Here is a 15,264-nt window from a genome sequence, read left to right as displayed (position 1 = left end):
TTTGAGAAAGAGATTTTGTCCCCCTAGATTTTTGGAAACCAAAATAAACGAATTCTTAGAGCTAAAGCAAGAGAGCAAAACCATCGAGGAATGTCACCAGGCCTTTGCTCTTCTACTCAAATATTCACCACCTCTTGATGAAGAACAACTCATGGCCAGGTTCATTCGGGGAATGAACGAACCCTTGGACACACTGGTCAAAAATGCCAAGCCAGTGTCCATGGCTGAAGCAGTAAGAATGGCAAAGGATTTTGCCAAAGCCTTTGTAATAAAGGTCCCGCCAAAGCCTACACCCTCTAACTTTAAAAGATTCCAAGCCTAGGGAAGTACTTCAAACTTTCCACCCCCGAAGAGGCAACAAGGCCTGAATCAGAATCAGGATGCAGGAAGATTCCGAAGTGAAGGAAGACCCTTCCCCCAGAATACTTTCTCAGGAGCCCCCCTTCTTTCAAGAAATCAGAAGGATCAACTCAGAAGTGAAAACCGATATTTTGGATGCCAAGGTTTTGGTCACCAACTGAAAGACTGCCCGACTCCTGCCATGTCAAGGGGACAGGGAAGTCAAGGACCTCGAGTTCAGAGACCAACCCCTTCGTACCAGTCTAATCAGGATCCGTCTCGCCCAAGCCAGGGAAACCCCAGAAGAACTCCAGCTCAACCTTCCAAGAATTGGGACAACCAAAGAGAAATAGTTTCACCTCAGACTGCAGCAGCCAGAGCAGTCACAATTTCAGATGTAGTAGAAGAGGAAAGAGGGCAGATCTTTGCCGCAATTGAAAACCAAGGACCTAACCGTCAGTTCTCAGTCATCCATACTCCAGCAGAATATCAAGGTAAGTCTTTTAAGCTTTTGATTCATTCAGGCAGTTCTCATTCATTCATTTGCCCTGGATGCTTGCGTAAGCTAGTCTTAGAACAGAAATCAGGGAAACCTATGCAAGTTGAATTGGCCAGTGGGAAGACTCTTTTCACTCACACCGAGACAGATCTTATCCAGTTCAATCTAGATGGTAATGTAACCGACTGTCAGTTCAAAGTCTTACCTCGAGGTGCATCCACTCAGATAGCATGGGGAGGTGGGAGTTTTTGACGAGATCCTTGGAATGGATTGGCTCCACAAAAATCAAGCTGATATACACTGTCACAATGGAACCATGACCTTCACGGGAACAAAGTTCAAGGAACTGGAGTTTCCGGATCCCCAGACCTTCAGTTAGTAAAAGCTTCCAGGTTGCTGAAAGGACTTAGGAAGAAGCAACAAATTTATGTTGTCAAAATGAACCCAGTAGACTCAAAGCTTAAGGCTAAAGAACCAGAATGGTTAAATGAATTTGATGATCTATTCCCAGCAGAGCTAACTGAAATGCCTCCAATTCAGAAAGTAGATCATGTGATTGAATTGACCCCCGGAGATCAGCATCTTCCCCTGCGCACATACAAAATAAGATGCCAGTTCCTGAAGCCATCGAACTCAAGATGTCCAGCATCTTCCCCTGTAATCAAATCCCTCTTCAGAAATATAAAAGATCTTGTTTCTACCAGTTTTGGTCTAGAGAGAGAAAATATTCTAGAGAGAGAATATTCAGATTCTAAATATTTTGGGATAGAAAAATACCTCATCTTATTAAAATAAGTTTCCCTGAAACAGAAGTTCAAAAAGATTTTCAGAAGGTACATTAGAAATTAAGTATAATCTATTCAAGAGGCATTATCCTCCTGAGGGTCAAGATTTTTTCGAAATTCTAGATTAAGGTTCCTATAGACCAATAAGATTCATCCAAATGCAGGGAGGAGATAAATAGAAGAATAAAAGAAAAATCTCCCAAAAATGAGTAAATACTTACATAAGATGAACAATTGACTAAGGACAAGGTTAATAGTTAAAAAAGAGAGATATTTAGATGAAATGATGCATTTTTGACACCTCAATATGGGGGAATTCCCCTCATGAAGGAGGCACCTATTTCACATGCTTAAATGAGTTTTAAACTCCCAAATAATGAGATATTTTTATCTCTTCTCTCTCTTGTTTCAACTAGATCCAAAAAGTGGACTAAACTGATCAAAAAATGGTCAAAAATTGACCAAACTGATTTGAAAAATTCTAGAATCAGTTAGCTTGGTTAGAAGCTCACTTTTTCTTATCAATAGAAGCCTTCCTCTTTGTTGAAACTCAATAGTGTTTTGCACTGTTACCCTACCTCTCCCAAGTGCCAAAAACAGTGAATTTTACTCATAATTCATTAGTTTTTGACCTTCCCTCTTCTAAAAGATTAGCGGCCACTCTTGTTTCAAACAAGAGTAGAAACATCAAACCATCAAGCCAAAGGAAAGCTCTCAAATTATCCATCTCTTTTCTATTTCTTTTATGGTTTTTTTATGATTTTTGTCTTCTCTAAATTGAATGGATGTTATGCCTCATTGAAAAAAGGCATTTCCCTCTTTTCTTTAGTAAATCCAACCATTCTTTATCCTAGATGTTTTCTTAAATAAGTAGAAAATGTTTACACTAGAATGATTTAGAAACTCTTGGTGAACTTCTAATTAATTCTAATGAGTTAAAAATTGAAAAATGATCAGCCATACAAAGGAGGTTATGACGAAATTTTCTAAAAATTTATGAAATAAATTTCATCTTTTATTAATCAAAAAGAGTAATCCCCATCGTTAGAACATTCTAAAAGTGTCATTTTCATTCATGCATAGAAAGATGCATATTGATTAATTTTTATAAAAAAATAATTTTTAATATAATTAAATTCTATGAAAGATACTTATTGATAAATTTTTTTATTATGAAAGTGTTACTTTCTTCATTATGGATTTTTATGCATAAAATAATGCATAAAAGTATATTTTTTAATTACAAAAGAGTTACTTTCATCATATTGATTTTTATGCATAAAAGAATATTTTTTAATATAAAAGTGTTACTTTTATCATTATTGATTTTTATATATAAAAGAATATTTTTCTTATTATAAAAGTGTTACTTTTATCATTATTGATTTCTATGCATAAAAGAATATTTTTTTATTATAAAAGTGTTACTTTTATCATTATTGATTTCTATACATAAAAGTATGCATAAAAGAATATTTTTTTATTATACAAGTGTTACTTTTATCATTATTGATTTCTATGCATAAAAGAATATTTTTTTATTATAAAAGTGTTACTTTTATCATTATTGATTTTTATGCATAAAAGAATATTTTTTTATTATAAAAGTGTTACTTTTATCATTATTGATTTCTATGCATAAAAGAATATTTTTTTATTATAAAAGTGTTATTTTTATCATTATTGATTTTTATGCATAAAAGAATATTTTTTTAATTATAAAAGTGTTACTTTTATCATTATTGATTTCTATGCATAAAAGTATGCATAAAAGAATATTTTTTTATTATAAGAGTGTTACTTTTATCATTATTGATTTCTATACATAAAAGTATGCATAAAAGAATATTTTTTTTATTATAAAAGTGTTACTTTTATCATTATTGATTTCTATGCATAAAAGTATGCATAAAAGAATATTTCTTTATTATAAGAGTGTTACTTTTATCATTATTGATTTCTATACATAAAAGTATGCATAAAAGAATATTTTTTTATTATAAAAGTATTATTTTTATCATTATTGATTTCTATGCATAAAAGTATACATAAAAGAATATTTTTTTATCATAAAAGCGTTACTTTTATCATTATTGATTTTTATGCATAAAAGTATGCATAAAAGAATATTTTTTTAATTATAAAAGTGTTACTTTTATCATAAATGATTTTTATGCATAACAATATGCATAAAAGATATTTTTTTTATATTAAAAGTGTGACATCATAAATGATTTTTATGCATAAACATATGCATAAAAGATATTTTTTTATATTAAAAGTGTGATTTTCATCATAAATGATTTTTATGCATAAACATATGCATAAAAGATATTTTTTATATTAAAAGTGTGATTTTCATCATAAATGATTTTTATGCATAAACATATGCATAAAAGATATTTTTTTATATTTAAAGTGTGATTTTTATCATAAATGATTTTTATGTATATGTTCATAAATGATTTTTATGCATAAACATATGTATAAAAAATATTTTTTTATATTAAAAGTATGATGATTTTTATGCATAAAAGATATTTTTTTTGTTAAAAGAGTGATTTTCATCATAAATGATTTTTATGATGATAAAAGTGTGACTTTCATCAGAATTGGATTTTATGCATAATTAGATGCATATAGAATCTTTATAATTAAATAAGGGTTCTCTTAATTCTCTGTTTAATTTCCGCACAAAAATTGAAAAAATGAATAAGTAGATAATCTGTGAGAAGAAATGCTACCGTTTCATATTCACTAAGATGGTATTGAGAAAATTCAATTAAACTATCGAAGTCGGAGATCGAGATAAATGATTATTTTATTCCTCATAAGAAATTCATGTTTTAGAAAACTGTAAGCAAATATTCGTCAAACGAAATTTAGAAAAAGAGAAATTGAAATAGTACCTTTCGAGAAAGATAGTTTAGGAAGGACCTTTCCAGATCCAAACTCTGATTCAGAATATTGACCAAGACGTAATTCCTTTCTCAATTTCAATCAATGACGCTGTGCCGAGTTCAGGAAAAATGTACTCAACTCCCCCGCCGAATCTGAAACTAAGTTAAGACTTTTGATTTTGATCTGAGGATCAAGTTAACAAAATTCGAGAAATTCTGTTTGGAATTCAGACCTGGATCTAGAAGTATTGGGATACGGATTTAAGATTATCCATGGTTTTCAAACAAAATCAAAACTGAAAACTTGCATAGAAACGCTGTTTTCTTAAAGGACTGTCTTACGCCAGAATGCTGGAGGGAGTATTTGGCATATATGTTTATCTAAGGGAATTGCAACAGCTGGCGGGGAGTGTTCGAGAGACAGCTCACGCTGCAAAAACCTGCCCAGGTCTTGACCAGCTTGGGTATGGTGAAAAATGATATGCTTCCGGTACAATGGGCGAGGGCCGACGAAGCGGTCCCTGAGTGAAGTACTAGGACACCTAAGGAGGATCCTCGAGGGTTCTGACCAGGCGATGCACGGGCTCGCGGTGCTTAGAACACCCACACGTATGTCAAGGAAGATATATATATGTATGTTGACGAAGTGATTATTATAATCTGTTACTGGATCTCGTTGCTAACCAGCTGGTCCCAACGGAGAGTCGACAGTGGTACTGTTTTTGTGAAACAAGGGATTGAATGGAAATTTTGAATTATGAAATCTGTGATCGTATCTGTTTTGTCAATGGAATATTTTTATATTAAAGTTTTAAAGAGGAGTGTGTACGTATTTGTTTTCTAAAGGTAAAGTTAAGAAAGGCATTTCAATTATGGGTGGGTGAGTACTTGTTTGGTTCCACCGATTCCGGTGGTAGGGTGGTGCCTAACCCATGGGCCGGATGGGGTTAGGCAGGAATCAGTGGAGTTTTAATAATCAAACTGAAAAATCTTAGGATTACGCTAGGATTCGAGTAGCTAGTTAATTCCCAGATAAATTTCTCAATTGAGTGGATCAACGGCTGTGCATGATCTTGATTAGGAAAAAAGCGTTGAAATTACTCAGATGATCAAATTATATCAGTGATAGTTTCCTTCTATTTGGTTTATTCAGGTGAAGGATAGTTTAGAATTGATCTCGTTAGAAAAATTCGTTAAGAAAATTCAAAAAGGTGGATCGTCCTCGCTTTTCGGGCATGGGAAATTTTCCCGGTTTCGGTTTTCGGAGTGACCACCAGCCTAGTCTCGTGCCCGGACATTCGTGCGCGAGGCCCCGAGTGAGAAACCCTGCCCCGCGCATGAGGGGGCTGCTTCCGCTGTCAGCTATCGGGAGTCCGGTGCATGGAGGGGCCAGAGGGATCTCACAAATTGGATCTCCGGCTTTGAGGATGAGGTGATGGTGTTGGTGGACCAAGAGGATGGAAATCCTTCACAAAGGGCTCTATTGAACATGCAGTAGTAGGGACGTCAGGGTATCATCAGCAATGTGAGATGTACTTGGCAGTGAGTCCCTCATGATCCTAGGCTCGCTTATTGTGTAGTCTACGAATGGCCTTGAGGACCATGTGAAGAAGGTGGAGGTGGTGGGACGGGGATCTAGTGGTGGGGGTAGGAGTAGGGGTGGCTGATGGGGGATATGATAGAGGGAGCATGCATAGGAGTGCCATGTGCCGCGCAGGTGATAGGTGTGGGAGGACGATGATATCAGAGTTTCCTCCCGGCCTCTTTGCAATTCGGCCCCAAGAAAAGTCAGTATAACTCATTGTCTTTCCGAGCGTAGAACTCTCGTTTCTTGCGTTGGGTGAGCCATTGAGAAATCCGTTGTGCTTGGCGCTTTGTGATTTGCCAAATCCGTACCTCATGCTTAAGACGGGAGCGTGTGGCCCGACATTCGTCATCATACCAACAGTTCTGGGGCATGGAACCACAAGGTGGCTTGGCGGTAGACCGTCGTGTGTAGATGAAAGAAGTGGTGGCGGATGTGTGGAGTATGGTGGTGAGCTGTGATGTGAGGGTGGATAGGGAGACAGTAGGTTCCACATCCTGGAGTTGGCGGTAGATGTGGTTGGAGTAAACAAGGTCAAGCTCGTGATCAAAAAGGACCTGAGTGTAATGTGAGATGGGTGCAGGTAAGAGTGAAAGAGAGGTAGGCATGGTCAACTTCAAAGGGGGGTGGTGGGATGGAGAAGTTGGGGAGAAGGTGCGAAGATCCCATAAGGTAGTCCACGGTGCTAGTACCTCCTGAATGAGGGAAGGAGGTGAGGGCATCGGAGGAGGGCCATCGAGACATCCCATCATAGATAACGAGACCATGTGCAGCTCCCAGCTCTAAGAAATATCTTCCATACACCGTGACCTCCTCAAGGTCTGTGATGATCTCTATAGCCCTGTGTCAGTGATGTCCAGTGCCTGTAGTCTGATAGGGTCGTCCAGATCGAGAGAGAGAGAAAGAAAGAAAGAAAGAAAGAAAGATTTTATTAACGTCTTCCAAAAGACCGAACTCGGCCTATGAGACAAATCGGAGTACATGTATGGGGTATCCTCTGTCATCCCAACAAAATGAAAAAGTACTGAATAAAAAAGCTGAATCTGGGTGTGTAGGGGATGGAGCTCTATTACTAGGAGAATGCAAAGCTATATGCATGGAGTATACAATCATGATATGCAACCTAGCTAGCTCCATCCTGTACCATACTGGGGGTATAAAATGGTATACATCAGTGAAGGGGGTGTCCACAGCTCTCTGAAGAACATGCCTGGGTGTGCTCTGAAGCGAGCCAGTCGCTCCTCACCCTCTCTATGAAACTGAGCTCTGATCTCTGTCATCTCTCTCTGGTATAGGCGTGGTGTCCGAAAGCCAGGTGTCCTCTGTCTCCTGCGGGCTCTAAGTGTCTCTGCTCTCTGGAGACTAATTCCCTGCCGTGTAGGGGCTGGGAGGGGTATGGATCTCTGAAAAAATGTAGTAATCTGTGTCTGTCATCCCCCCTCTGGAGCTGTCTGAGCCTAAGAGAGAGAGATTAACGTCTGCAAAAGACCGCAAGGGTCTATGAGACCAAAAGTTACAATGAATCCTTGAGTAACTGAATAATGGGGTAGCAAGCGGAAAATGAAACAAGAACTAAACTAAAACTTAGCTATCACTGTCAAAATTGTCAAAGGAAGTCCTATGCGCTACACCTAGGGAACCCATTTGCCTGAAACCATTGTTTGACCTTGGCATACCAAGTCTGCTGGTGTCCTGCCTCTATTAGGCGGCGGGATGACTCAAGTGCCAGCCTGGGAAGCCTATCTCTGCTCAAATTGTAGACCCTCTGTATATTATGTGACTGTCTAGAACAGGGCATCCATAACTAGCAGGAAGGCTGCAAACTCTGATAGAACAATGGCATGAGGCACTGATGGTTTGCTCCTAATCATATGTGAATACATCATAACCTGTAGCCTCTCCACCCTCCTCCAATCCTCTCCACCAAGATCGGGACCCCAAAAAGGTGCCCCATACATTTCTGCCGATGTCACTAAGGTGTCAAAAAGCCATCTCTTGGTGTACGGTTCTTGGAAGTGGGCCTAAAAGCACCATCGCTCAAGGCTTGCAAGAGCTGCATATCCCCTAGCAACCCTAGCATGTGTTGCTGGTCTCATCTGGTACCGTGGCCTTGTGAAAGTGACCCCCAGATATACATGAGAGTGCACAATCTCTATTGTCCCCCCTACATATTTGAATCTCATGTCTCAGAGTCCCGCCGGTGAGGTATTGAAGACCATGACCTTGGTTTTTCCAAGGTTAACGGTGAGGCCCCTCTGCTCACAAAAAAGCTTGCAATGCCTCTAGGTGCTTCTGCAGCCCCTCTTTGGAGCTAGACATCAGCACAATGTCATCTGCATAGAGTAGGATAGTCACCAACATGTCTCCATGTATAGCCCCAGCCCTGCCCAGTCTTTCAATAAACTCTGAAATCTCATCTATGTATATGCCAAACACAGTTGACGACAAAGGGCATCCTTGCTTCACCCCAATATTGCTCGTGATCATACTAGACATACCTCAGGCGGCCTCACCCTCCTTGTAGGCTGTCACCGACTCATATAATGCCATCACTCCCCAGATATTCTGCTGTGGAAATCCCAACTCCTGTAATCGGTGAAAGAGGCAAGAACAAGGGGACTGTGTCAAAGGCTTTGCAGAAGTCCACAAAGAAACAGAAAATCTTTCTCTTTCTCGCCTTGGCCTCCTTGATCATGATTCTCACTGTGAAAATGTGATCCAGATTGGAAAAAGACCTCCGAGGCTGGCCTGCCCTCTTGCTCTCATGCCATGGCTCTCAGCAAAAGAACCCACCTCAGCTGCTAGGACTGTTCCATAAAATTTAGCCATCACGTGGCCGATCATGATAGTGTGGTGGTTGTTTGGGTCTAGGGGGTCTCCGGATTTGTGAATCGGGATGATGGTATTGGCTGTCCAACATGGGGAGAAACCTTCACAAAGGGCACGGTTAAAGATCTCAGCCAAGAAAGGTGCAAGTGTATCAATGTGTGTATGATGTGCTCTGCTACAAGATCCTCATTATCCCTAGACTTCCCAGTCTGGACCTGATGTATGGCCTTGGCTACATTTTGAGGTGCGAAGAGGCTAGATGAGATGGGGCAGGCAGGCCATGGGATGGCAATAAAAATGGGGTTTGGGTTGTGGTAAAGCTTTTGTGTGTGCTGCTGCCATATCATGGGGTCTTCAATGGGTGTAGGCAGCCTATGTTCCCTCAAAATATCCCATCCCAGCTTGCTACTAGAGCTCAAAAGACTGGTAAATTGTTTCCTCATTCTTGATGAGAAACCTCTTCTTACGACACGTGAGGCGTTGTGACATCCGGCGGGCTTGCTTCTCTGTAATCTGCCCCCTGTTTTGTTGTTCTCTGAGGTCCCTACAGGCTTCCTTGCACTCTTCGTCATACCAACTGGGCATCATCGACCCCTCCATTCGGAGCCTTATCCTGTTGGGCAAGTTGATTGTTCGACCCCGCATCCCTATTTGGGGCGTACGCCTTGGATAATCACTCCCCCATCTCTGTAGGCTGCCCATTTACCTTCATCCCAGCCTTTCTTCACCTCTATCATGCCTATCTTCTTATGTGTTCCCTGGATTGGTGTAAGGTCATTTTCAAGATACAGCTTGTGTTCAGTGACGACCTTGAGCTCCCCCTTTTTCTGCGTGAAATCCCTCCTTTTTTGTGCATCCCCAAACTTCACGATAAGAGGCTTTTCTTTGAATGTCTCCTTGCCCACCCTCCAAGCATCTATGTATGTTGGAACCTCACTTATCCCCATCATTCCACAATTTCTCCCGTCAAGGCTGCATATCCCCATGTCACTCTTGGCATGTGCTGCGGGAAGCATGGTGAAGCGTGGGCCACTGAAAGTGACACCAAGGTAGACATAGGATGAGAGAATCTCCACAAGATCCCCTCTGTATGTAAAGCTCAATCTGGATGTGAAGGGGCAGGAAGTATTGAAGACCATTACTTTGGTTTTACCAAGGTTAACACAGACGTCCCGCTGAGTGCAGAAGTCCTGTAAGGCATCGAACTATCCGTGAAGCCCCTTGGCTGAATCTGACACGAGGACAATGTCATATGCATAAAGTAGTCTGGGAATCAATACGCCTGCCAGTGTGAGATTAGCCCTCCCTAATCTGTCAATGAAGCTCAAGATCTCATCAATGTAGAGGCCAAAAAGAGTGGGTGATAGAAGGCAGCCCTGTTTCACCCCAATAGTGCTGGAAATCTCCTGCCATGTACCTCCTGGGTCTGTCACTCGTCCAATGACAGACTCATAAAGGGCAATGATACTCCGAACCATGTCACATGGGACTGTTATCGCCTATACACGGTGTAGGAGGCGGGCTCAAAGTACAGTATCAAATACTTTGATGACGTGCTCTACCCTCCTCGATGATGGCACGGAGGGTGAAGATGTGGTCAAGGGTAGAGTAGCTCTTCTGAAAGCCTACCTGTCCCAAGGCTTTGCATCCTTCTCTCTCTGCAAATGAACTGAGCTCCGACAATAGCACTGATATATAAAGTTTGGCCAATGTGTGGCCAATCTTGATCGTCCTGTAATTATTAGGATCAAGTGGATCTCCGGCTTTGAGGATGGGGGTGATGGTGTCGGTGGACTAAGAAGGTGGAAATCGTTCACAAAGGGCTGTATTGAACATGTAGGCTAGTAGGGGCGCCAAGTTATCATCGGCATGCGAGATGCACTCGGCCCCTCATGATCCTCGGCTCACCCAATACGTAATCTACGAATGGCCTTGAGGTCCTTGCCCTTTGTGCAGAAGGTGGAGGTGGTGGGGCGGGGATCTGGTGGTGGGGGTAGGGGTGGCTAATGGGGAATATCATAGAGGGAGTGTACATAGGAGGTGCCATGAGTCCGGACAAGTGATAGGTGGGGGGGGGACGATGTTCTCGGAGTTTCCTCTAGGCCTCTTTGCAATTCAGCCCTAAGAAAAGTCAATATAACTCATCCTCTTGCCGAGCGTAGAACTCTCGTTTCTTGCATTGGGTGAGCCGTTGAGAAATCCGTTGCGCTTGGTGCTTCGTGATTTGCCCAATCTGTACCTCATGCTTGAGGCAGCAGCGTGTGACTCAGCATTCGTCATCATACCAATAGTTCTCGATATGAAACCACAACGTGGCTTGGCGGTAGACAGCCACATGCAAATGAAAGAAGTGGTGGTGGATGTGTGGCGTACGATGGTGAGCTATGATGTGAGGGTGGGTAGGGGGACAATAGGCCAGGAGTTGGCTGTAGATGTGGTTGGAGTAAACAAGGTCAAGCTTGTGATCAAAATTGACCTCGGTGTAATGTGTGATGGGGGGGGGGTGGCGGAGGGACGGGCGGTGCGCAGGTAAGAGTGAAATAGAGGTAGGCATGGTCAGCTTCAAAGGGGGGTGGCGGGATGGAGAAGTCAGGAAGTGTGCCAAAGCCGGAGATCCCAGAAGGTAGTCCACAGTGCTAGTACCTTCTGAGTGAGGAAAGGAGGTGAGGGCGTCGGAGGAGGGCCATCAGGACATCCTGTTATAGATAACGAGACCATGTGTAGCTCACAGCTCTAAGAAATAATTCCCATACACCGTGACCTCCTCATAGTCCTGTGATGATCTCTGCAGCCCCGTGTCAGTGATGTCCAGGTTTTGTAGTCTAATACGGTCGTCCAGATCGAGAGAGAGAGAGAGAGAGAGAGAGAGAGAGAGAGAGACAGAATATTGCATGACTCAATGATGGTAGAGAAAGTTATACTAATTGTCTATGAAAGACCCAAAAGGTCTATGAGACCAAAAAGTGTACACAATGATGCACATAAAATTTCATAATGATGGAAAAAAAGAATAACATAGCAACAAAATGTATACAATGATGTCCAAAGAAAGAAAGACATATTAAGCGCCTACTAAAGACCCAATGGGCCAATGAGACCAAAGTGATACAAGAATGTCCATGGCATATCTCATCATGGAACAAAAACTAAAATAGAAACAAACAAAGCTATCTCACTGGGGTGACAAAAAACTATCCATGGAATACCAAGAAGATGGAACACGAGAGGAGCATAAGCCCCCAATAGATGGTATACCACTCTCCAAAATATCGAGCATGGGGTTAATGAGTATGGTCGAGAGGTCTCCCTCAGCTATATCACGTGGAAAGATAGCTCGATGGCAGTGGAGCATGTCTTGGATCTGAAGCTGATGAGGGGATTGTGACACGTGTCCAAGGGGCCGCAAGCATCGGGCACGCTTGAATGCAAAGGCCCGGTCCAAGGTAACCCCTCTCGGGTGAGGTGGATCCGCAACAAAAGACCAAATAGTCTATGAGACCAAAAGTGTTACAATGTATTTATAAAGTAAATGTATTATATAATGATATGGAAAAAACAAAAGCCTAAGAAAAACAAAAGAAGGTTCACAAGGATTTGCGAGAGCTAACGGTTTTGGATTGTATCCATGGAAAGAAAGAAAGAAAGAAAGATTGTATGGAAAAAGTAAAAGACTTACTACGGAGAGGATATGCAAGACCAATGTACTACGTACACTGTGTGTACAATAAAATAGGCAGCAGAAGAACCTCATGTATTCAGACTCATAATGGGATGTCCTCTTCATGAACCATGTACTTACCCTCAATATCCACCACCTGTCATTGAAGCAAGTCCCCGATCTGGAACTGGCGGGGATCACTAGGACCAACGGAGGCATTAGGCTATCTAGAAAAGACGTGTGTTCTCTCCATGGAGAGAAAGAATGATATATGAAGCGTCTATAGACCCAATGGGCCTATGAGACCAAAGTGATACAATAATGTCCATGGCATATCTGATCATCGAACGGAAAATAAAATAGAAGCAAAACAAAACTATCTCACTAGAGTGATACAAAATTTTCCATGGAAATCTCATCATGGTGTACTAGGAACATAACATAAGAGGAGCATCAGCCCCCAATAGATGGTACACCACTCTCCAAAATATCAAGCATGGGGCTAATGAGTATGGCCGAGAGGTCTCCCTCAGCTACGTCACATGGAAAGGTAGCTCAATTTATAGATTTGTTGCTGCTCTCCTCTAGAGTAACTAGCGGACCAAATACATCTTTGACCTTAACACTACACACAAAGTACCATTTCCAGGAAAAAGAAACGACTTTCATGCACGTTTTTTAACAATCCACTCCTGGAGCTACCTTGGACAGGACCCCCAACCCGCTACAAGGAGCGTCGAGTAGAACCTTGTCAGCTAATATTCTGCTTCCATCCTGCAAGAAAAAGCTATCTCAAAAAGTGCACACATCTGGATCCCAATGGAACATAATGGTACATGCCATTAGATATATACAAACTAGGCATATTCTGTTCTAATATTTTGTCAAAAGAATCGTGCAGAACTGAGTAGGAGTTGGCCAAAAGGCAAAAAGCTACTTTTTGAAAAGCTTACTACAAAGTCGAAGAGGCTGCAAAGCTGCGTGTGTACAACAGTTTCAACCCCAAGATACCTTGCTGCCTCCTCCAGTAGGTGTAGTTTACCCCGATGTACGTCGATTGCCAGCAACTTTCCTGCATGCAACATTACTACACGACGTGAGACTCTCCCGTGGTAGCTAGCATTTTTATGTACGGTGGTCTCATGAAAATCAATGTCTTCTGGAGAAGTGGATGAAAAGCTTCTTGCCCTGGTTTCTCAAGCATGCCGCCATAAAGAGAGCCTTGCCTCCTGGAGCTGCACAGCAGTCCACAATAGTTTCTCCTGACCGAGGGTTGACTACCCTCACCACGAGGCCTGTAAATACAAATCAAACAGTTAAAAGGTTTGGAAAACTACTCTTCGACCCTAGTTGAGAGCTTGAAAAAACAACAACAGGTACCTCCACTTTCATCCTGGACAGCACATAGACCTTTCTTGATAAGACCACCTTGGATGACAGCCTATTATTGTGGCCATGTTGTTAGTCTCACCACTAAATCTTCTAACAGAAAAGTTTTCGCAGCGTTCAGTCGAATGCATAGTGATATAAGCGAAGGCTTATTTGCAGATTATCAGACACTAATCACTTACTGTTCAATGCAAATTAACTCATGGTGAAGGATAGAAAAGACATGAAAATTCATGACCTGTATTAACTCAGATGCAAGATACAATGAAACTGAACTGGGGCAGCCTTTCAAGGACAGGCCGACAAACTCACCTCTTAGTGAGAGGGATGGATCAGACCATAGTCACAAAAAAACGTGTCTCAAGCAAACAGAACGTGCAAAACAATTTTAGGCCAAAATGTTTTGAAACATCAACAAAACCTCTATAAAAATGGTGTTTTGATATATATATATATATATATAAAAGAGATCTTTACCTACTAGATAAGAAACGTTAATCGTGTAGTGAAAGACTACATAACTCACGCTAATCGCTGAAGACTAGAGCGGGTTACTCCGAACGGGGTTCGGGATGATTCCTATTGGTCTGGCTGCATGCTTATCTGCATTGCCAAATGCTCGCATACTTATCTAGCGTTGCAGGTGGTGGCTTAACCATCCGGTGCAGATCATTTGGAGTAACCCGCTCTAGTCTTTAGTGATTAGTGCGACTTATCTAGTCTTTCAGTACTCAGTCCGGATCGTACTACTAATCTAGCGATTAACGCTACTTATCTAGTAGGTAAAGATCTCTTTTATATATATATATATATATATATATATATATATATATATATCGCCAGTCAAACAACGGGCTTATCCGATGAACCCTAAATACTCCAAGATGGTTCGAGAAGAGATAGACACACTCATTGATACTGTATTCATCTACGAATTGAGTATATAGAATGGGTATCACCCATGGTAATAGTTCCCAAGAAGAACGAAAAAGCCAATGTACGTAGACCTCAAAAGGGTTAATGCTGCTAGCATCAAGAATCATTATCCCTTACCTTTCACAGAACATGTGCTAGAACGAGTAGCATGAAGTTTAGCCTACAGCTTCAAGTGCTGATCGATCCCAACAATCAGCACAAAAAATCCTTTGCCATATATGTGTATATATATATATACATATGTATGTATGTATGTATGTATGTATGTATATATATATATATATATATATATATATATATATATATATATATATATATATATATATATATATATATATATGTGT

At 41.0% G+C, this 15,264-nt stretch overlaps 1 protein-coding gene across 3 annotated transcripts in view; it reads right to left on the bottom strand.

The window, feature by feature from the left end:
- Positions 1-12,806: 12,806 nt before the first annotated feature.
- Positions 12,807-15,264, bottom strand: part of LOC147633946 (uncharacterized) — a 111,126-nt gene continuing 108,668 nt past the window's right edge. The window contains exons 10-13 of one of the 3 annotated variants that reach the window (XM_086805022.1): positions 13,976-14,036; positions 13,783-13,890; positions 13,607-13,667; positions 12,807-13,369 (exon numbers count right to left, since the gene is read on the bottom strand). In XM_086805022.1, the coding sequence (XP_086661148.1) occupies positions 13,351-13,369; positions 13,607-13,667; positions 13,783-13,890; positions 13,976-14,036 (249 nt within the window). In that variant the 3' untranslated portion in view covers positions 12,807-13,350. Of the gene's footprint in view, positions 13,370-13,548; positions 13,668-13,782; positions 13,891-13,975; positions 14,037-15,264 lie in introns of all 3 variants that reach the window. The other 2 variants (XM_086805020.1, XM_086805019.1) reach the window with 2 other exon arrangements.

This window comes from Cibotium barometz, chromosome 11 (genome assembly GCF_041138505.1).
Source record: "Cibotium barometz isolate CiBa-2024 chromosome 11, ASM4113850v1, whole genome shotgun sequence".
Classification (NCBI taxonomy): domain Eukaryota; kingdom Viridiplantae; phylum Streptophyta; class Polypodiopsida; order Cyatheales; family Cibotiaceae; genus Cibotium; species Cibotium barometz.
Note: the sequence above shows the minus strand (reverse complement) of the source record. Positions and strands in the feature narration are given on the sequence as shown.